The 23,876-nt window shown below is 44.5% G+C and overlaps 1 protein-coding gene across 1 annotated transcript in view; it reads left to right on the top strand.

The window, feature by feature from the left end:
* The window catches only part of LOC146659409 (forkhead box protein O6-like), a 28,666-nt gene extending 5,024 nt beyond the window's left edge, over positions 1–23,642 (top strand). Inside the window, exon 2 of the mRNA XM_085423441.1 lies at positions 19,493–23,642. Coding sequence (XP_085279567.1) covers positions 19,493–21,208 — 1,716 coding nt within the window. The 3' untranslated portion in view covers positions 21,209–23,642. The remainder of the gene's footprint in view (positions 1–19,492) is intronic.
* Positions 23,643–23,876: the final 234 nt, after the last annotated feature.

Genomic DNA, 23,876 nt, shown 5'->3' with positions numbered 1-23,876 from the left:
TGACTATATAACTTTATCTAATTGATTTATAGGTAAAGAGAGACAGACTCTCGTAATCCTGTCACAATACAAACGCTCTAGCAGCTGCTGAGCGACACTTGGCAAATATGAGGGATATGAATGTCAAATGTATAGCCGAGAATGTGTGACAGACTCTTCAGCACAATATGGAGAGACTTGAAACTTCCAATGTGTGTGTGTAGAGTTGTGTGCATACGTCTGTTATACGTGCATACGCTTGTATTGCCTGATGATGGCCGAGGAGAGTCTGGGAAGACTGGAAACTATCCTAGAATTCAGCTGATTCATATTTTATCCTCTGTCTTGGCTCAGGGGAGCAGAGTAATTTGAGAGTGCGACAGACACTCAGGCACACACACACACACACACACACACTCACAAAATGAGAGCATATGATGCATGCTGGACAGATTTATGGTGTAGGATTATGAACACTTTACATCTCCCCGTGCCTCCTTCACCCAGAGCCAGGTTGCATTCAGGCAGTATATTCAGCTTGAACCTGGTATCTGATGCCAAGAAGCCCATTCTCACTGCATTTTCCCCTGCAGCCTTCAGGCAGCCGTGGCAGTTCATTTCTCAGTGAAAATGATTAATGTACATGCAAATTACCAAAGCATGGGCACGCATTCAAATATGGGAGACAGCAATCAGGAGACAGTAATATGAAAAACAATATAATTTTGCCTTTGATATTACTTTGCTTTCTCTTATCACTCTTTCTACCAGACACCCATGTTATCACCTCTTTTATCTACCTGCCTTTCTCTTCTAGTCTGTCTATCCATCTATTCATTATACATTCTATGCATTCTTTCTTTATTAGTGGTTTTAGGTACGAATGCCAGTTGAGGTGTGGAGTCTTTCTCAAGGGAGCTATGGCGTCAGGATTTTGAGCTTTAGCAGTCTCCTACCAGTGATCTAGACTGCCTTAAGCAGCATGCTTCCTCTTATCTAAGGGAAATCTCATATCTCACATTATCTCAGAGATAATAGGATAACAATGCTGGATTTTACCCAGCACAGCTCGTCTCAGCTTCTGAGTCTTTTGGAGGATGAGGCCGTCAAGTTCCCAATTCGACAGGGTTGAATTAATTTGGATGCCGTTCTCAGTTGAACTTCAACAGTTGAAGCATTTTTTAATACCAAGGCTATTACCCACGCGTTTGCCTTTTTTTTTTTTTTTTTTTGTACATTTCTTCTTTGGTGACATTTCTCAAAATATTAAATACTCTGTTCCCTTTTCTTCCCCATATGCATAGTGAAGCATAAAGAAATTGTCATTCTTTTCCCGTTGCACTATTTAGGGTGATGGTTTCCACCATTCCCTCAGGCGTACACATTTGCACGAAACACACAACACACTTGTGCCTCCTCAAACCACCCATGGAGGAACACTCTGTTCTTGGGTGGGGTGAACCATTTTTTTTTTTTTGGGGGGGGGGGGGAGGGGGCTGACCCGAGTAAGGAAGCTACTTTCTGCACTTCCATTTTGCTGTCTGATTTGTTTTGAAAGCTGTCTGACTCGTGGTGATTGGCTCATAAGGAAGGCGTGGCTCTGTTTGGTAAGCTCTCCGCGGATATTTTGGCCAAACTGTTCACAGCTGCATGGACAGAATGTGGTGTGTGTTTCACTCTGAGGCCATGTAAGGTTGATGCCATGGAGATTTGATGGGGTGCGGGGGGCTTTGAGTGTTACATCAGTGCTTTGTGATTAGGACATATCGCTTTTTATTTCCATGGAACCCGCACTGAAATTGGGGAAGGGAACAGAGTGAAGCTATGTCAGGGTAGTGCTGCTGGGCACACAGTGAGTCCCCGAGCACACAGTGCCCACATTTCAATAAAAGTGAGCAAAAGCCACTATGTTCCTACTCCGTTAACCTTCCCACCACATTATACTGACACAGGGAACAGTGTGACTTGTGGTCTTGTTAATAAAATATATTCCCTATTACAGTCTGTTAGTTTAGAGGGATTGTTGAACAAGAGGTCGGTGGAATTAATAGTATTATTACTCCTAAAATAAACTTCTTAGAATAAAGCATTTTTCATTTAAGGCCATAAACACTTTCCAAAATGACTAATACACAATGAGTGACTCATCGTATAATAACAGGGATTGAAATGAAATGCCTCAGTATGGTGCTCCCGATGCGGTTTAGAAAATAGTTGTTGTACATGATTCAGTAGTGTAAGCTCAATGGATAGGATTCACACAACAGTTTTTCTAATATCTGAGATTTCTGGGATTTTTCAACCGCTATGTCAAAGTAAATCATTCTAATACAGAGAAAAGTGTGTCACGTCTGATCTGATGGCTAGAGGATGGAGTTATTATGTCCTAGAGAAATGTTTGTATTGCAAATGTATTAAATGGCTTTGGATATCACTTCAGCTTGTGAATAAAAATGTTTGAGCCCTCGTGGTGCTAAAAATTTTTGCTCTCCGTGTGTAGCGGCATGCTTGTTGCTCATATGTGTGTCAGCGTGCACAATGTGTCATTGTTGTGGTGTGCGGATATGGATGTTTCAGAGTGTGTTTCTCTCTCTTCTCCTTGTGTGAGTGCGTGTTTGTGTGTCTCTGTGTGCATGTGGGTGTGTTGGGAGGGGATGGGGGGGGGGGAGGGGGGTTGATGGGCTCAGTGGGAGCCCGGGTCCCGGGGGAACAGCTCTCGTTAATAATTCAGACGAGGCTCATTATCAAGGCAGCGCAGATTTCTCCCTGATTCCACCTTAATTGCAGGCAGGCTGCTCCACTCAGGCAGACGGTAGTCACGCTGGGTTGACTCTCTCTGTCTTTTTCTCCACCACTACATGGCCTGCTCTGCTCCATTCTGTTCTGCTCCGTCTCCAGTACTTACCCATGTCACAGCAAGATGGCCCTCGGCTAGCCTGCTTCACATTATTGAACGCCTTAATAGCATAACATCCTATGAACATGCTATTTTGATATGTACTTAAAAATGTGCCTTTATATATGTGGATGATTAGATACAGAACATGCGCTATTTGAGAATTCCTCTACAGATGATGTGGCAGACTGTGGAGCTGAAACAGTAAGTTGTTAAAGTCATGGTTTAGCAGAAAAATACTTCTCAGTCTTGTCATTTACAGTCAAAAAAAAATGTTGTTTTGTTTCCAGCTTCTTAAATGAGAAGTTTAGTTATCTTGTCGGCATTGTATCGTAATCCTAAATTAGATAAAACTTGTGCTGTTGGTCAGACAAAAGAGGTTACTTACAGATGTTGCCTCGGGGTGCAGCTTTCTGACTCTTTCCATACTAAACAATTCTCTGATTTACCATACTGATAACATCAATTTATGAGCAAATAACAATCATTGGTTGGAGCCCATGTAGGATATATGATGTGTGATTCATTATGACTGGGGGTATAGTTACAGATCCATCAAAAACACGAGCAGTGTGATGCCTTATGTTGCACACTACACAAAGCCTAATATGTTTTCCTTTCGTTATTGGCTTTGTGAATTATTATAATGGTGGGTTTATCCTTGAAATAGCCTATAGCCTATTATCATACTGATGACACAGTCGAACGTGTGTTGCCATGATTGATATGACGCTACAATAATACTCCTCTTCATGCCCATCTATAGGCTTATGTAATGTATCTTGTTTTCATAATTTACACTGACTGATGGGTTTCCATTCAGTCCATTCAGTGAAGCCCCGCAGAGAGTGCAACATAATGGGCCTGATCTTGTCATACATGTATATGAATATTTCAAATCAAGCCATTGTAAGTAGATGGGGGCTTTAGATAAACAACACAGATGCTTCTTCCCCTTTGCTGGTGCTATAAGATGAAGTGCGCTCCAAGCTGTATTTCTCTCCTAGCCTCAAAACTGGCTTCTCACAAATCACTGTGCCCATATTTCCTAATTCAATTTTTTCCCTTCGTCTGATATCTCTTCCTGTATGCAGGGGATTGATGGCCGTGCGCATGTGCATGTGTGTAAATGTGTGTGCTTAGGTGCATGAAGATTGCCTTGTCTGTCCCCGAGAAAGAGATGATGTACGTCGAGTTAAACGGAGTATTTCACAACGCTCCAATCTCCAGACCCTTCCTGGCAGCCGTGTGCCAGGTCTCTCGCTTCTGTGTGCCTGTCCATCAAGCCCCTGTCACGAGCCAAAGGACTGTGGGAGGGGAAAGTGGTGCGCGTAAGGGCCGTCGATCAGTTTACCTGAGGTCGGCGGAACCGGCGAGTGATGGAGGGAGCCGCCTCACAAAGGGAAATGTAGTTAACGCTGACTGATATGAGCAGGTGGATAGAAAAAAAAAAAAGAAAAAAATGATGGCAGCTGTGAGGAGGAGTTGCAACAGTTATGTGCAGGAAAGATGCTTTTTTTTAATGCTAATGGCTGGTGTGTATGCTGTGGCTGGACCATGGAGCTGATGGACGGAGCTGTGGAGGTCATCCCGGGGAACCACTGGTCAGCACCCTGCTGAGCTGTGACGTCGGCTCACCTGAGCTGAAAAGTTGAAACTAACCTTGAGGGAAGGAAAGGAAAAGATACGTGAATCTGTGGGCTTGTACATTTTGTATGTGTAAAGCAACCCATGTGTGAGCAAATGTGTGTGGGAGCCAGCATATGTGTGGGGAGGTTACAGGATTGGAGTGAGGTTGTTGGGTTATGAGGTGACTGCGAGACCAGCTGGGAATGAGGGGGAGGGAGTTTGTGTTGATGGAAGCTACGGAAAATCGGGGGTGGGGGGTGTCTTCCGTCCTTATTTGGATTTGTATGTCAGTGGCATGAATCTGGGTCAGGACACTAGGTCCGGTGTTTAGTATGCTGACCGTGTGAGGTCTGAACTCCGAGTCTGCTTATATCCCTGCATGAACCCAGCACGTCGGCCTCGTTGTCTCCTTATTCTCTCCTCTACCTTTCTGTCTCTCTCTTGGACCTTTTTTTCCACTTCTGCCACCCCCCCATCTTTCACTTTATTTTTTTTTCCCATTCTGTGCCAAGAGCTCTTTTCTATCTTCTTTCCTGTGTCTCTGCATTTTTTTCCCTTTCCTTACTCCAGGCTTCCCCCCGCCACCACTCTGCTTTTTCATGCTCTCTTTTTCACTGTCAGTCACTCACGGCCTTCTCTTCTCTCCTCCCTTGTTCTATTTCACACTCTCAGTCCTCCTCACAAAGTAGCCTTTTTATCACTCATTTCCCTCTTCCCTCGCTCATTTCTCCTGCTCCTTTCATGTGCTTTTGAAATCCCCTTTTCATCTTTAGCGCTCTCTCTCTCTCTCTCTTGCCTGTTCTCTACCTCGCACACACATATACACACACACTGCCTCATTCAGTCATTCTTTTATTATCCCAAAACTAAAGTGATAAATGGGTCTCTTTCTTCTCCGTAAATGTCACTCGGGGAATTGTCTCTGCTCATTGATTGACTGGAGTAGAAGGATGGCCACACATGCACGTGTGCCAGTCGCATGCTCGTGCACACAGGCGGAGAAAAAAAAAAAGAGAGAGAGAGAAAGAAGACAGAATAAAATGATCTCTCATTAGAAATAGAGATTGGCTGAGACTGCATCTGTCAAGGTTAGCGTCTAGCCCTCACAGGTCTAGCTTAGTCTTCGAGGCTGATGCATTATTTGAAGAACTTGTGCAGTTGGTTTATAATGAAACATCAATTCTCCACAGGACTTGGCATTCAGAAGTGCTGGGATCAATCACAGTTAAACAATCTGAGCTGGCAGGCCGGGCCGGTCTTGCCATTTTTTTTTCCTTTTTAAAGTGACGTGACAGAGAATATGTAGGTGTTATTCACAGTTTGATCAATTGGCATTAGCTTATCCTTAACTGTCAGAAAAGTATCAGTCAAGGATAGAAACATCAGAGCCATTTTTCAGACCAGACAGTGTGCCGTGTGTGTGTGTGTGTGTGTGTGTGTGTGTGTGTGTGTGTGTGCGTGTGTGTGTGTGTGCGTGTGTGTGTGTGTGTGTGTGTGTGTGTGTGTAAGTAAGTAGGGGTTAATAATGCTCAGTCATTTTCTTAATGTCTCATTCACCCTGCCTCAGGCACTGGAGCTTGATAAAGGTCAAGACTACTGGTGGTTACATGTCGTCTTCCCTTATTTCATTCTCCTCACTGCACGGCAGGGAGGAGGGGACGGAGAAGAAAAGTAAAGTCCAAGCCAGTCGGTGATGCTGCTGATCTGCGTCTCTCCAGTTTCAGAACCTGGATAAAGAGATTTAATAGGGAGACAGTGGGGAGACTGGGGAAGCTGGCTCAGTCAGTGAAGAAGGGATGAAAATATTAAATTGTTAGATAGTGATAGAAGGACGGGGAGTGAGAAGAGAGGAAAATGGGGAGGGAGAGAAAAGAGCTAGAATAGTAGAGAGTAGATTACAGGGCTTCCAAGCAGGACTGGAAGCTAGACTTGGCTGCACTTCAGCTACACTCTGCACACTTCAGCTCAAGTGTGCGTCCATTAGTGCAGTCCCATTGCACTCAGAAAGCCGTGCACTCTGAGATGCAACACACACATATGCACACAGCCATTCACAAACAGTACATTTCTTATATACTGTTCTTACATGCAAAGCTCTACAGACATGCATCATAGTTAGCTTACAGTAGCTTTGGCCTCACACACACATGTAAGCCCCTCCTGCCAAAAAAGCTATACTGACCTGGTCTTGATCATCTTTGCCCTCCCCCTCACTTTCTCCCTTTCTTTCTCTCTCTCTCTCTCTCTCTCTCTCTCTCACACACACACTCACACACACACACACACACACACACACACACACACACACACACACACACACACACACACACACACACACACACACACACACACACCATGTTCGCGATCCCTTCACTAGCCACCAGATTGCTTCCCGTCAAAATAAATAATTAAATGCGTGCAATAACAGCTTCCGAAAAAAGATCCCTCAATTAGTGCAAAATGGGTAAATGGCGCGGGGTAGGAGTGGTGGGTGGGAGGGGTGGTGTTGCGGGAACACACACAGACAGACACACATACACACTGTTACACGTACACACAATCTATTACATAAGGCAAACCATGACCCAAGAAGGTTTTTACGCCGTTGTGCAATGGTAATTTGCCCCTTCCCTTTAGCAATCAGCTTAGTGAAGTCTTTTCTCAAATCCTTACAAGTGATCCTTGCCCAAAGACTGGCTGGGGAGAGATCTAGATGAGTGGCAAGGAGGTGCAAAAGGGGCACATTAATTGCACCCAAAGACTAAAGGGTGGCATTTAAATGTCTTACTTTATCTGTGTTAAATTTGTTCTTCTTTTGCTTAAGAGATTATGGCAAATTTTTACACAGTACAAGCTGTATAACTGTTCCTCTTTTATGTACAAATGGTGGCTTGGGAAAAAAACTCAATTTTGAAGCATAGAATTAATAATCCTTATTTGAAAATGAATGGCGAGACAAAATCTTTATGATACAGACACTGTTGTACTCTTGTCATTAGCCTGGCTGTAGTGCTAAACTGCATTCTGTGCCAGGCTTGCTAATGTTTCATTGGGGACAAATGTATCACAGAATAGGCCTAATCTGTGTGTGATAAATGCTACGACAGTAAAGCACACAGATGGATGCCTGAACCTGGAAACCTGAATAAGCAAACTAAGGCGAGAATTAGCGCTTGTGCCAACATAGCAATCTATATAAAAGTTGTTCTGCTTGTTTAAATGTCAGGCATGTTGATTCTGGTATTCAGTACGGGGCCTTGCAGCACAGGTCGCACACCTGGAGAGATAGAAGAAGATCATAAGGATCATTCTGTCTAAAGAAGGTAAGCGAAGGAAATGATAGAGAGGGAGGCTATTGGCGGGTTACGCAAATGACCGTGGACAAGAAGCGTACTGACACAAAGTGTCAGAGGAATCGAAGGATTGCTGGCTACACGATGAATAATCTTCTGAATGAAATGGCAAAGGCCTGGTGCAAATACCTGCAAGCGATGAAGCGCTGAGATGCAGTAAAGCAAAAGGGAAAAAGAAGTAAAAATGGGCTCATGTGGAACAGTTGTTTCTCCTTGCTGTGGTTAAGAGTAGGTCAAGTAGCAATGATGCTTAGTGCTAGGAAAAGATCATCTGTGTCATGCAGAGTGGGTGAAAATGGGAGCAATGGGCTGAGATGGAAAGATGTTACTGAAGAAGGGAAGTAGGTGGATAAATCTGGAGCTTGGGAAATGAAAAGCTGCAGCGCACCATGCTTAAGTGAGGGCATGGCCCGAGAGAGATGGGCAGGAATGGAGAGGGTCAATCAGAGATGTAGGGTGAAAGAGGGTAAGATGGGTGGAGGGAAGGAAAGTGACGGGGGAAGGGGGGTATGACAGAGAAGGGGGCAGTTCTGGGGTCTTTGTGGTGGGGTGATTGCGTGACAGAGAGGGAAAGTGCACTGCTGTGTGTAATGCTCTCAAGACGGATATAGAGACGCACTGCTCGACTCGCACAGTCACTGCCCCTCTCTCCCCTTTTCTCCTTTGCTCTCCTCCATTCTGCTCCCTCTCTTGCTCCCTCCGTCTCCACTAATGATCCTCGCGTCCTGCCACACTGCAGGGTTGAGTGATGCCCACTGACAGTCGCGCTCAGGCGGAAACGCTGCAGCCCCCTTCCAGGAGTGTCGTGACATAGACACACAAAACATATAGAGGTGTAGCACTGCTTCACATTCATGTAGCAGCCCATTGAAAAATGCTGGCAGATGTGTATTTGTGCCTATTTGAATGAGTATGTGACCAACGCTGTCTCTGCACGCAAGCCCAAGCCTCCTCCAAGTGTTGCTCACGGACATGCACTTGTTATAAATATGCCCTCATCGAGCTGCATCTGTCCTCAGGAATTTTTATATGATGGATAGACCCGGGCCATCAAGGTAATCATAGGGTAGCTGGCTAGTTAACGATGCAACCAACATGTCTTTGAGTTTTTCAGCTTGATAGCAAATAAACTTGAGATGCCAATCAAGACATATGTTGTATAACATAGTTTTTAATCAAGCATTCCCCTGGCTAAACAGGATTTTCCATTTTTTTCTGCAGGTACAGTATCAAGTGTCACACTGCATGGGTAATCCACATTATTTTTGCAAATTTGACAGAACTGATGGAATTAGTGAGACAGAAATTGATTTTTTTTTAAGGCAAAGTTAAAACATCAGTATCTTTTTAAATCAGCCACTTAAAGTACAGTGAGCATGAGCAGGTTTGTGATGCTGCCAGTTTTCAAATTGGAGTATTTGTCTGTGGTCCAAATTTATGGAAGTGTCCTAGTGAGGTACATAATTGTACAGGATCTATAAAACGTCCGCATATTACACATGGTGGAGGTTGTCTCACTGTCTGCTACCTCAGTGTTGTTCATTTTTAAAAGGAGAAAGCATGTGTTGAATCATTACTTTATTTTATTATTGAACGCACTATCCATCACTTCCTAGTCCTTTATATCCCCATACTTCTCAGTGAGAGGCACCTTACATTTTCCCGTTATAATCCAAGCAGAGATCCCTAACTACCATGGAGCGCTTTTGGAATTAGGTCACAGCATCTCATCCCTCTAATTATATGCTGAGAGTCTATGCATGTTAATGCATTGGTGTGCGTCTGTATATGCGTTGACATGGGTGCTCTTAATCTGGGGGCCTAATGGAGAGTCCTGGGAACATGCATTATTTTACATTTCTGCTATTCTTCACATCTTATCGAGATGTCTCCAACATCATTAGGAGAGTAGTCTCTGATGAGGATGGGAATATGCTTAGATAAATGTGTCCCCAGTTTAAAACCAGTGGGTCAGATAAAGCCATAAAATCCGCATACAATGCATTAACATTCAGATGCAACAACCTCCAGCTGAGAGAGTGTTTTAGTCTATGCGCCCCTTGTTGCAAGCAGGTTAAGATTCATTTAAGAGTCAAACCAACCATATGTGATGTGACCCTAAATTCTCCGTGGATATAAAAGATATTAAGAGTGAAAGAAGTCTTCACCTTGCTCCTCCACACCCTGTGAATTCATTCCATCCCCTTTCTGTGATGTATCCATGTAGGGGGCCAGGAAAAACATACCGCTTCTGCAGTTTTAATGTTGAATCATGTTTTTACTTATTTCCGGATGTCTGCGAAAACATGGCAGGGAACGCTGAGGTGTTCCCTGAAAGTATGTGAATCATTTTGAAGTTTAATCCCCAGAAAACGATTGTGCATCAGCTCAACGGAGCGTATGTGCTAAGGGCAAGGGGTAAACAATAGGATAGCACTCGGAGGTGAGACGATGAGAATAAGGAATCATAGTCTGTGTGAACAAGAATGTGTGTGTGTGTGGGAGAGGCAATAAAGGAAAGAAACACTAGCATAGGGCCAGTGTTAATTATATTTTCAGGAGGCTCTTAAAAGGTCATGGCATGCATCTGCACCCCCTCACTAGCCCACACCGCCAAAATTTCACTTTCCCTCCCATCCTCATTTCCCTCCGTCTCCTCCCCATTGCGATCTATCCAGTCATCAGCCCCCCATCTGTGCACATTAGCCATTCATGAACACACTCATTAGGGTGGGAGTTTGAAGCGATTGTGTTCACTAGTCTGCGGCTGGAGCGTGGCGATTAATATTTCAGCGTCTCCCGTCGAGGAGCTGAAAGCAAGTTTGGTCCTCTTAGGCTAGAAAAAGAGAGAGAGTGAGCTTCCATCATATAACCCTCACCCCACACTAAAAAAAAAAGAAAAAAAGGAGCAAACCTTTACCCCCCCCCCCCCCCCCCCCACCCCCCACCCCCCTCACTGCCCCACTCTCACACAGGCTGTGTACAACTTACAGTATTTTGGCTCCTCTTTTTCCCTTTATTGCATATGTGCTCATTACATACACACACATAAAGCCCTAACTCAAACTGACTTAATTGGTCTCTTTTTGTTTCACAAAAAAGAGGGAGGAGGGGGAGACTTGAATGGAGGAGGGGTAAATCCCTTCTTCTCTTGTCCCCCATCTCCTCGTTCCTCTCAGTTGGACAGGAGTGTCTTTTTCTCATCATCCTTCGTTTCACGTCCTTATGGGTTTACAGTGAAATTGGCCAAGCTTCTGTGTTCGCGAGTTCATTCAGAACAAATCAATAGCCTCCCTCATTCATACTGTACACATGCACTTAAAATATGAGAATTTGAGACAGCCAGGTGCATCATGGGTTACTGGGATGTCAATATTCGAAGCACTGCTCCTGAATACTGAAATCACCCTGACCCTACAACACAGCTCTCCTCTCCTTGATTCCACAAGTATCCTGCTTTAAAGCCATGTTCACATGAGCCTGGATTCATTTTGTACTTGATTTGAGATCTATTATAAAGCGGTGCTTTCAAATAACAGAAGTGTACCTTTGATAAACTGATAAAACATTTTGTTTTTCATCCAATACTCTGACTCTTAAACTGCAAACACTTGACAGTTCAAGGATTAGTACATCTTTCCCCCCCATGAACACGATGTCGGTGCAATCACTTTTACTTTTTCCTTCCTGAGAAAAAGCCCATTGTTCAACACGTTTGCGGACTCAGTATACTGTTACTTAGTGAAAGTCTGGGTGATGTCCACAAGAAGGAAATCAAAGTGGGCTTAATCTGTGGGTTACATCATTGATTTTTTTTTCCAAAGTAGCCTCCTCTATCCTTATGTTCCTGGGACCTAAACTTCAGATATTTATTAACTGTAAAGGGCTCTCATATAAGTATTTAAAAAATGATCCTTATATTTATAATTATGCTACTTGAACCTATTTAAAATGACTTTTGAGCATCTGAACAAAAAAACAAAAAAAAGAACAAAAAATCCCCTAATTCCTAAGCATTGTAATATTTTTGTTAAAATGATTGAATTCAAGTGTGAAGTCTGCATATACTACCCTATGCGATATTATACTAGATATACTGTTGTATATACAAAGAGTATACATACTTAGATACTCTTTGTTTGGCTGTACAGTGCTATTCTGTACTGTGAAGGACAAAGGGTGTCAGTGAAGGTCAAAGTTGGTTCAGGGGAGACACAGTCGCAGAGAAAATTGTCTCCATACAGCCTTTAACTATCTAAGCCTCTGTGATTTAGATCCCTACCACTCTTCTCTTCCAAATAGCCCCCCATATTCAAGACACTTCTTTTGTGTCTCACCCACCTCTGGCCTCTCAACCCCTCCCCTGTGCAGATAAACTGTGCTTTTCATTCTAAGCATGCAATTCTCATCTTCTTCTCCATATAGGTGTATGAATAAGTGGGGGTCTATGGGCTGTGCGTGAGTAAGTGGAAGTCTGCAGGCTGAAGTGCAGCATGTGGGTAGGCATTCATGGGAAACAGTGGTTGGTGCGCTGCACAGTGATGGCTAATGAAGTTCCTCTGCACCTCATAGCCCTATTAAACTGCTGCCCCCTACCTCTACCCACTTCACCCCCCACCTCTTGCCTTGTTTCTCCCCGAGGGAGAGAGTTGGCAGGGAGCAAGCCGGCTGCTATGGCAACAACAAGGAACCCTCCCTCTCCCACAGGTCTCCTTAGCAACTGGTAGCTTGGCATTGCGGTAATGAGTGTGCCCGGTGTGCCAGGCTTTGTGTCATGTTGGCATGTGTGTGCAATGTACGTGTGTGAAAGAAGGAGTGAGTGTGTGTACAGGTGTGTGTGTGCGTGTGTGTTTGAAGATGAACGTGTGGCTGTTGAGTACACTTTGCCAATTTAGGTGAGACTTATAATGTGTGATGAGAAAAAGATATGGAGGCAGTCCTTGCTGAGGATCCAAAAAAAATGTTTTTTTTATATTGAAATGTGACCAAACCTGGCACTTCAGCTGACATGACTCCACTTGTCGTCTTTTTTTCTGTCTGAGTATGCGCCTGTACAGATGTGTGGCTGTGGTCTGGATTTGTGCATTATTTTTCTTCTTCGAGATTGTGGTCATTCTTCTCTATACTGTGAAATTGAAGCAATTAAAGGGACGATCCGATTAATTTTTCATGCCATGTGCATGGCTGCCTATGAGTTTCCTGCTCTGCTGAAATTAAATTAAATGCTGAGAATGATTTTTATTAAAGTGCGATCAGAGGTGTGCACTGACCTTTAGAATGTAGGAAATGAGATTCTCATTGTTATGAATGAGATTATGTGGAAGCTGAGTGTGGGGAAAAAAAGCCTGGGCCCGCATTGATTCCATTGTTGGCTGACAGTTTCTTTGTATATAGCAGAGGGAGGTTTCAATATAATCAAATCCACACTGTGCCTGTTGGCTATTAAATGGACTGATACACAAATATGGACACACAGGCACTCACATAAATGCAGATTGACTTGCACACACTTGAACGCACGCATATCTTGCAGATCTTGTAAAAAAAAAGAGCTGTAAAAGCCTCTCCAGAAACGTGTTGCTCTTTAACAAAAGCATGGCAAGCCCAGTGGAAAATGTTAGTTTGCTCCCTAGACGAGGTGTGAAGTGCGAGCAGGCGGCCGGCCCCACAGGTGGCCCAGCCCTAACACCTGTTGTGTGAATCCTCTGTGGGAGGGTGCGAGCTTTGCCTACCTTGCAGGTCCCAGTGGAAAAAACCACACCCATGCTATACTGTGGCACGTGCCCATTTGTGTGCCCACACGGCTCCCCCGTTTCGTGCGTGGGAGTTAGACGTGATGCCCAGATTGTGTCCCCTTTGTGCCCACCGGAAACACTCAGCTGCCCTTGGCATCAGCCGAGCGGATTTTCCGATCTCCTATCCGTGTCTCAGATGCTCTTCTAATCTGTTAGTATCTATTTTTACCCATCAAAACTGCAGCAGCCCTTCTCTATCCCAAACCCTGCCACCCCAATGCCAACCTTTCCCTCCAGGGTGGGCACGGCTGATGGGTCGCCAGCCATTGGCTGCAATTAGTGCACAGTCAGGCAGGAATCCCCTACCAACTCCATTACATCCCTCTTCACAGCCACTTCCTGATCTGAGGCTACCAGACACACTACAACACACTTGCTTTCCATTTTAAGCCTTTTTATAAATGGCACTCCTGCAGTGTTGTGGAATAATGGGGTCGGGTACAGAGCACCTTTCACAGTGCTTGAATCACTCTACTGTGCAAACTCGGTCTATTCAAGTACAATGGCGGCCAAGGGAATGCACATTTGAATTGTACCTGTTCACATTTGCCGCTTGGATTAAGATAAAGTTCTATTTGTAAAACGATGGCCATCGGCGAGTTGATGAGTTAGCATTTAGCCTTTCCTGTAATGATGATGGAAAAATTGAAACCTGAAGTTTCTGACTCTTCTTACAGTGCATAGCTGTTCGACAAGAAATTACAAAAGCTGCCAATCTTCAGAGATCCCGCAGTGATACACGGAGATAGAAGCAGTTCTTAATCCCAGGTTTATTTCTTCTTCAACAAGGGCTGCAATGTGCCTTGCATGCCAATGCAGTCGTGACCACTGCTGTGGAGGCGATGATGGCATGTGGCAGAGAAGTAACTGTTTCTCACCTCCTAATAAAAGAGACTCCTTTTTAATCTTTTCAATTTGATTGCATTCCAAAACAGGCCTGTCTGCCCATCTGTCTCTCTTAAAGAAGCCTCCTAAAGGGATTTTAATCATCTGACTCTGGGCTTCTCAGGCAAATAGCTACATCTCTCTTTTTCTCTCTCACACACACACCCGCGCAAACCATTTCCAATTTTCTTTCTTGTACTCACTGTCATAGTCTCACTTGTCTTTTCCTTCTCTCTGACACACCATATTGTCACAGCTTCATTGTGCCATATCTGTGCCGCCATTAGGCCCTTCAGTCGCTCTTCAAGTCCCCCTCAGACACATAAAATTCCCCCAACCCTGTCCCTATTAATCCACATGGCTCTAAATTCTTTATTTCCCTTCAAAGGGACAACGCGAGCCGTGACATCAATCACGGAAAGCGAATATTTAGCTGGCGCTAATTTCCACCAATAGCCTGGAGACAGGCTTAGCTGACAAAACTCATTCCTGCGCTGAACAAAACTGCTTGTGTTGAAACCTCCCCTCCCCCTGATCCCTCCTGCCTTCTGCACAGGCAAAAACAGCATTACAATAAACACAGTTAGCGCTTCTGTTACTCCCCCTTGATTTAGGCTTATCAAATGAATGTGCACCATAGAGGGATACCCTTTGACAATACATAATGGCTCCATTCTGCATGAAATGGTTTGGTAATACCAGTCGAGTGTGGCAAACGGTTTTACCCGGTGCCACTACAAGAACAGCTGCTGTGTTCTTAGCTGGGCAAGCGCACCACACTGCTTTACTCTTGAGGTTGTTTGAATCGGGTGAGTGGTTTCTTTTTGCTGGTTCCCAGACCTCATTCACAGTCCTTAGTTTCTCACTAAGTTCTGTTTGAATGAGTGCACATTCACCACAAGATGGGTCTTATAAACCATTTGACCTGTTTCCTCACTCCTCTGTGAGTGAGCGGGAAAAAACCCTGAGTGGATTCTGATGTTGCTCTAATGGAGGGGGATGGGGAAAGTAGGGGGCATTTTGAGGGCACCCATTTGTGTGGCTTAGAGGGGCCCCTTGTGCTACCGCTATATTCCCGCCCCTTATACCCAGGACCCTTCACCTCCTGCTGTATCCCCCAGCACAGCTGAACCCATGCCAGTCAATCAGGTTATCCCAGATGAATCACTGCATCCAACACAATACCTCCTACCCCCATATTACAGCTACTCCCAATGTTAATGCCTGACTGACATCTCGGGAGTGGCAACAGAGGGATATGTTGGGCATTAAGCCAATTTGTGCAAGTGGGAAAAGACAGCTAACTCACAAGCCTGTGGCGATTTAACATTGTTATATGACCAGTGGGGACATGGAATATTGAACACCCATATTGGCCTCATATTGCAGGTGGATTGTGTAGTTAGTCAGATGTTGATGTGCGCACTGACAGGCATTAAACGTCATTGATTTTGAGCATTAAGTAGGCCTCTCTAGTCTCTGAATCAAACTGAGTTTGCATGTGGAAGAAAGGAGGGAGAACTGTAGAGCCATCGATTGGTGTTGTGAGATTTCCAAAAGCCAAATGAATGGTTCTTGAAGAGGTTAGGAAAGAGGAACACATAAGGATGTTCCTGCTAGATTTGATTTATAGATTTCTGTATCTGTTATAAAAACCAGTTGAACTCCCACCCCCAACTGCTTAGTCCACCTGTGCAGGGTGGAAAAAGTGTCAACATGGGAGATTTGCTCGTAAAGAACATAATCTTTTAATCTGAGGACAAAGAGTCCTATCCCGTTGCCTTTGTCTAAATGTCTAAATCAGCTATCAGGTGTTTTGGGCCTTAATGAGAGTTGAACCCAAGCTGATTGTTTCCTTGCAGTCACAAAAGCCTTGTTCACCTTAATTGGCTTTGATTGGTCCATAAACTATCACCCTTAGCCTCTTTTACTTAGTGGCCAAATTAACTCCTTACAGCCTGATTTAGCAGTATTTGATGAGGGTGGATGCTCTTTATATATCTGTGCAGGTTCTCAGTCAACCAGGTCATGCAATTCTTAATGAAAAGCAACTCTTTTTTTGTGTGGTTTGTGACGTTTTACCTCTCATCCAAGGGCCTGTTCAGTTCTAATAACTGAAAAAAAAAAAAAGTTCTTGATTATGAAACAAAGAAGTCACATCAGTTCTTATGACTCCATCTTGTTCGTTCCAGCATTATGGTACCAGCACTGGATGTCGCCACATGACCCACTGGTTCATTCATTATTTAGAGCCTTCTCCACTAGCCTCATTGTATTAAAGGTGTATGATTTGAATAGGAAGTAGCGTGCTGAACCCAGGCATGTGATGTGTGTTCCTCTGTCATTGTATGTTTCTGTGGGCTTCATCGGACTGTCTCAGCAAGCCAGGGGGCTAAAAGAGAATTTCCATTTTATGAATATTTAATGCATAATAAAGTTTTCAATTTTATTCTATTCTTTAACCCATAGGGCTAAAGAATGTCACAAAGCCAACCCTCAAGGACAGAGCACAAATTGGAGGTAGTTGATTTGTTGGAGAAATTAAAAATATAGTTAACACCTGCCTCAGAAATCATACAGTAAAAATACACACAGGAACATTTGGCGTAGTTTTTAACCATATCCTATAAGGTTTTTATAGTGTCCCTGTTTCCCACATCAAACTCCCCTTACTTTTTGCTACTATAGGATCATAGCATATCCAAGCTGCCTGCTGTGTATGTGGTAACCTGGCATAGCTCTGTGTGAGACACCCAGCTGGGAGTGCCCCTGAATCAACTTGGGATTAGCCCAGGATTGTCTGGGATTACTCGGGGATGGAGAGGGATTAGCAGTGACTGCCTGTTTCAGGGGCGTGAGGGCCAGAGGCTGGTCAAATTGCCCCTGACTCAGAGAACAGGAGGCAGACAGAACCACACCCACCATGAAACCACCTGCAACCTTTGTAATCTTAAATTCTAGCACACACACAAATACGTGCAAACAGGATGACAGCAAAAAACATGTGGTAGAAAACTATCGAAAGCCAGCAGCCAGTAATGATGATGATGCCGTTGCTGGCCACCATCCGAAATCTCTCAAATCTCTCTAGCAGGTGGATTCATCAGATAAAGAGGGTTTGGGATGATGACAAATCCCTCCAAGTTCAATGGGGCTGCTCTTCCCTCATACGGGGATAAATCGAGATTTGAATCAGACAGGTCACACAGAGTTGTGGCATGAAGTGGTTCAGCTCTCTGAAAGATGCCTCATTTACCACCGGCCGCGATGGAAAGGCATGAATATGTTTTAATTGTTTTAATTCGGGCATGCACCGGACTTGATGGGGGATGATTTGGAGTGGTATGATAGGTGGATGAGCCAGCCAGGGTGAGACAGGGAGTTGGCGCGGCACGTAGAGAAGCCGTCAGAAGCAGGGAGCGGGCATCCCCTGCGGACTTGCACTGCCAAGATGAAAGGCTGTTTAGTGTTGGAGCAGCAGCATCAAACAGCCGCCTCCTCTTGCATCCTTTCCCCCATCCCCCACTCTCCCTCCATTTCTCTCTCTGACTCTCTTGACTCTTACCACAATATGATATAGTTCTGCCATTGCGCGTTTACCCGGTTGCCATGGTTACCCAGTTCTGGAGGTGTCACGGCGAAATAACCCAAGGAGGCATTCACAGATCACCTGAATTCAGCTCACCTCCCGTTTATATGTTCACCGTCGCAATTTGATTTGTTTCCCTGCCGTGCAATTCGCTCTAAATACAAATAATGTGCAACATAATGAAGATAGTGGTGTGAGTACCCCTCAGTCCGAAACAATCCATTGTATGTGTATATTCCCAAACTGCAGGAGATGCTTTTTGATTTGATATTGTCCTGCCTGAGCATCTAAATTACTTATGCAGCACAAACAACAGAATTATAACAACAGATTCCCTGACACTCGGAAATCGCTATTATTCACCAACCCTTGAGATATAAATGATTAAAAAATAGAAACTATATCCTTTGAATGACCGAGTCACTGGCTAACCCCAACCCATGCCAGTGTAGAGGATAATGGGAAAGTAATTGGTGGCACACTGTATAATTGAAGGCATAGAGATTGAAGCCAGAAGTTGGAAATGACTTGCGTTCAAAGAAGTGTGTAAAATAGGAAAAAGGAAAATTGAGACAAGTTGAAATATGAAGCATTTAGTGACAAAAAAGAAATACAGGACTGTGATAAAGAGAGAACAAGGGAGGGGAAGGGAGATAGGCAGTGAAGGTCTGTCAGAGGGTGAGATACATCCATTAGCCCTCCTTCCTCCCGGCTCAATCTTGTGATACATCCCCCCATTCAACCTACGTGAAGGAAAGAGACAGAGCTGGCACTAAGCCAGGCTGGCACCAACTTCAAACATACAGTACAGCTAACCTCAGTGGTTTACATCAGGCCAGCTAAAAGCAGAAGTAGAGGAGGACAGATGGATTGATGGAAATGAAAGTGGGAGGATTGACGTACATAGGGAGAATGTCTAAAGTCGGAGTCTTCGGTCATTTCAGGTGGGATAAGACTGACAGGGTGTTGCTTTATGCCAGCTGTAGCTGTTATTTGAGCATGTTTGTGCTTTTCAGTGAGCTCTAAATTTCCTGATTTTAGTCGACTCTGGTTTTGTGTATCTAATATTGGGAACGGAAGCGACCTGATAATTTAGGACAATTTTCTGTGACTCATCATGTATGGACCGGATGGTTTATATGCAATACTGACAGTTGTGCTTGTGGTTAAGGTTTTCTTGAGCATTGACTTTAATACTTGATGTATTAAAAACAATCTTATTTTCGTGTAGAACTTTTTAATCTAAATCTTATGCACATTTCCCTTATTTGAATTGTTTACATTTTTACATAAATAGTAATTGAAATGACATTCATTATATTACAGTTTAGTTTTATATTTTTCTTTCTCTTTTATCTTTCTGCAGAATTCAATCCGACACAACCTGTCCCTTCACACACGCTTCATCCGGGTGCAGAATGAGGGTACAGGGAAGAGTTCCTGGTGGATGCTCAATCCAGATGGAGGAAAAATGGGCAAAGCCCCGCGGAGACGAGCAGTCTCTATGGACAACAGCACAAAATACCTAAAAAGCAAAGGCCGGATCAGAGGCAAGAGGGTTGGCCGCCCTGGGATTGGAGCTGTGTCTGCTAGTGTGGGGCTCCAGAGCTCCCCTGATCATGGCAGCCCTTCACGGAAAGGCCTCCAAGGAGCCGGAGGTGCATCTGGAACAGATGGTGAGTTTGATGCTTGGACAGACCTCCATTCCAGGGCTAGTTCATCAGCGTCTACCCTTAGTGGGCGGTTGTCACCCATCCTTGCAGAGGGAGAACCAGAGGAACCAGAGGAGGGCGGCCTGTCCTGTTCCACCTCCCCTCACCTCTACCCGTCGCCAACTAGTGCACGCTCTCCATCCATGGGTGCTGGAAATCACTGTCCTCCTCTTGAGCAGCTGCCTCAGCTGGCTAACCTGACAGGTGCCATCAGTCTGGATGAGCAGATGATGGAGGATGGTTATCATCATCATCGTTCACAGCAGCAGCAACACCAGCAGCATCAAGCTATTGGCAGACATAAGCACCAAACTGCTGTCTATCACTACAACTCTGGAGTGAAAGGACAGGGCTCCTATGGTTCAAGTGTCTATGGGGCAACAGGCATGGGGATGCTGCGTCACCACTCACCCATGCAGACCATTCAGGAGAACAAACCAGCCAGTTTCTCTGGAACCATGCGAGCATACTCAAGCACTAATGCCCTTCAGAGTCTGCTAACAGGGGGTCCAGCTGGACAGCAATACTGTCCCAAGGACATGATGCTGGGACAGGAGAGGGAAAGCCATTCTCTGATGAATCAAGCTACAAATGGAGTTGGAGCCAACCATCACAGCCACCACCCCGGCCTCCACAATGGCCACAGCCACAATGGACTGCATAGTCACAGCTCAACTCATAGCCATAACAGAACTCACAGCCATACTCCCAGTCATAATCACAACAATGTAACCAACCACAACTCACCTCACAGCCTCACTCACAATGGTCACAGCCTCAGCCAGAGCCATAACCACACACCACCCCGGGCTGCTGCCCTGACCCCACGTGGCAGCAGCAATCAGTTGCAGACCTACAACCACAAAGCTCCTTACCTGTACAGCCCCCCGTCACATGCCCACCTTCCTGCTTCTACCACCCTCCCCCCAAATCCAGCAGGTATGCTTGGCATGCCCCAGGACTCGTGCCATGTTGCCACAGCTCCCCACCCACGTCACAACCATTACCCAGACCCACAACACCAAGGCATGAGTAATGGACCGTATCACCATGGCCTCGGGATGGGCAGTGGTACCGCTGGTAGCAACTACCATGGCTATCACCAACCTCACCCCCATGAGAGACTACCAGCTGACCTGGACATTGACATGTTCCATGGCAGCTTAGACTGCGATGTGGAGTCCATCCTCCTCCATGATATCATGGACTCTGGGGAGGAGATGGACTTTAACTTTGACTGCTCGTTAGCTCAAGGTGTGGGCATCGGCATGGGTATGGGAATGGGTGTGACTATGGGTATGGGGATGGGAATGAGTGGACTGGCTGGTCCACAGCAAGCCCATAGCAACCAGAGCTGGGTGCCTGGGTAAAGTCAAGAACAACACGTCTAACCCTCAGAAAGAACGACCCTCCTCATGAAGCACTGTGCTCAACTGTGACATTCCTGATTTGACACAAAGACTATAGGATCCACACTCCCATGTCTCTTTGTTGTCTTGACAATTCCACTGTCACCCCCCCCCCCCCCCCCGCCCCCATTTTTTAAAAAGATCCCCCTCTAGTTCATGTCACATTAAGTTTTTCCTCAAATCAACTATACTGTGATGACAATCTCTCAGCTGTGCTTGCCCAACATCGCTTCTCATCTGCCATGAGAACTGAACTCTGAATGCACTTTATTGCAAGTGGGTCACATCTCACGGTGTAATGCCTTCACAGAGCAGCTCAGGCAGAGCTTGGCATGTTTTGTAAGGTGGCTTCAGTATTTGACAAGAACAAATGAGGAATAACAAGCCCTGCTAATAAAGTGTCAGATTTATGAACTGATAAAATTGGAGTCGTTTGCTTATATACTGTCATTTTTAAAGGTCGGGAGAACTGTTTTTGACAGTTACATGTGATTGGAGCCCTGAGTTTTCAAATGTAGTGGTACCGTAAGATCATAGGCATTTCTTAAGACTTATTTATACCTCAATTTAATATATTATTTAATGCAATATCCCTCAAGATTGGCTGAAATTCAATTGTACACTAGACTTAAACAGAGGTCCGATCAGAAGCCAGTTCATCATTTGAAAGACATTCACTCGTTCATAAGCTCCACGTAATTATCTTACATCAGCAGCCCTGTTGTTTATAGCTATAGTCTTGCACTTTGACTTTTCTCTCGGATGCAACATTTTGTTGTTCGGCTTCTTTGCTATTGGTTCGAGAATATTGTCATCGTGTCGTTAAATGGATTCTATCATTAGTGGCCAGCGCGCAATTTGGTGAATTAAAATGTCATATCACCTTGTCTCACCTGGGCCTCTTGTGCTAGTCTCCCTCTCTCTCCTTCTCTGTCTCTGTCTGCAAGTGGACACAAAGTGACCATTCCTCACACCAAGCCATTAATGTAGGTTGATTGAAATTCAGCATCTTGCTTTTAATCTCCAAAGTGATGCGGCAGCGATGTGTCATTATTGAGAGGCTAACGTGTTGTCCTCCCATCTCTCACCTCGGCTGTCCGGGCCACCTCTTGCTTCTCCAGCTTAATGCGCCAAGAAAGTGAGACAAAATGGTGATTAACGCCAAGTCACTCTGCCTGCTGTCCTGCTCTGAGAAGGGCCAATGTCACTGGCCACATGCCTGCTCAAAATGGGTAAACAAAAAGAAAAGACGGAGACAAGGATAGAACAAAAGCCTGTTGTTGCAGTGGGATCAATCATCAGCCTTAGTTTCCATTCCTCTTGGATGTGTGCGTCTCAAAACAGGTCATGTACTCCTATTGTAAATCGTTTCCATTGTCTCCATTTAGTTCCCATGTTTTCAGTGCTTATACCCGGCACTTCAAATACTCAAACAGGTGAAAAGGGAGATGTTTAAGGAGAAAACAATCAGCCAATCTCAGTGGCATGAGTCTGTGTCTGATAGGGTTGTAATGCTTCACAGCCATCCACATCCACTTTTTGTGTGTTTATTCTGTTGTCTTGTAGTTGTTGTTGTACTGTTGAAATTGTAAGGACTGATGAAGACAGTGCTGAAATATCCATAGTGTAAGGGTGGAATCCACTGGTGAAATTATTTTGGTAGCGCAGTATGACCTTCCAAAGCTTCAACAGCGTGCACCCCTCCGATATGTGCTGTGCTCTGCTCAGTTGTTTCTGCGTTTGTGAGTGGGGGAGTCTGCAGTTAATTTCTCACTGGCCTTGAGAGAGAGAAGAAAAGAGGACACCCCTATTCTCTAATTCCCTCAAGGAGACTCTCCGCACTGGGTCTGTACAAAGTACGGCACACAAAGGAAAAGAAGGAGTGTGGGGGTGGGGGGGTTATTGTTAGAGCCAAAGGTCAAGCATGGCACAGACTATCAGACCCATTATTGAGGTAAATACCTTTATTTCAGGGCTTTTAGCGCACTGGTTCCATTTAATCTCTGAGCGGAAAATGCGTGAAATTTTATAAGCAACTGGGCCTCGCAAAGCGGTTATGTTATATCCTATGCTACAGACGTTTATCAATGCCCTGCTATTGGAAAGATAGCTATATATGATGTCTAATTTTCCTCTATTTATTTATGAAAGAGATTGGTCTTTGTCACTCCTAAATGTGGTAATCGTTTGAGTCAACGCCTGTCCCTTCCTCTTCTTGTCTGTTTTTTAAGATGTCACTCCCTCCGACCCTTTTACTGACTTTTATTTTGTACAAAATCTATATATTAAAAAAATTGTATAATAGTTTTTAAAATCTCAAAATAATATCAGTTTTGTTGTCTATTTCTTTTTTTAAAAGAATGTATCTCATCATCTGGTGACTGTTAAATAAATGAAATGCGAAGAAAACGATGTCTCTGTTGTCACATTTGTTTAAATATGACCATGTAGAATGATTTTTTTCCCCACAAAAAACACAACCAAGTGAGCTTTTCCTTGCAATTTAGTGAGTCTGAAGGGGAATTTTCCTGAGCTACTTCTGTTTGTCAGTTGCTTTTGTGCAGTAACTGACACGTCGAATATGTGTGAGCTGCTTGCAAATTCATTTTTTCCTTGTGTTTCCTTATTT

The sequence above is a fragment of the Rhamphochromis longiceps genome, linkage group LG11, assembly GCF_057381845.1.
Source record: "Rhamphochromis longiceps isolate RC_006_pf linkage group LG11, R_longiceps_female_GT1.1, whole genome shotgun sequence".
In the NCBI taxonomy this organism is placed as follows: Eukaryota; Metazoa; Chordata; class Actinopteri; order Cichliformes; family Cichlidae; genus Rhamphochromis; species Rhamphochromis longiceps.
The sequence above is the reverse complement of the archived record's forward strand: the minus strand, read 5'-3'. Positions and strand labels throughout refer to the sequence as shown.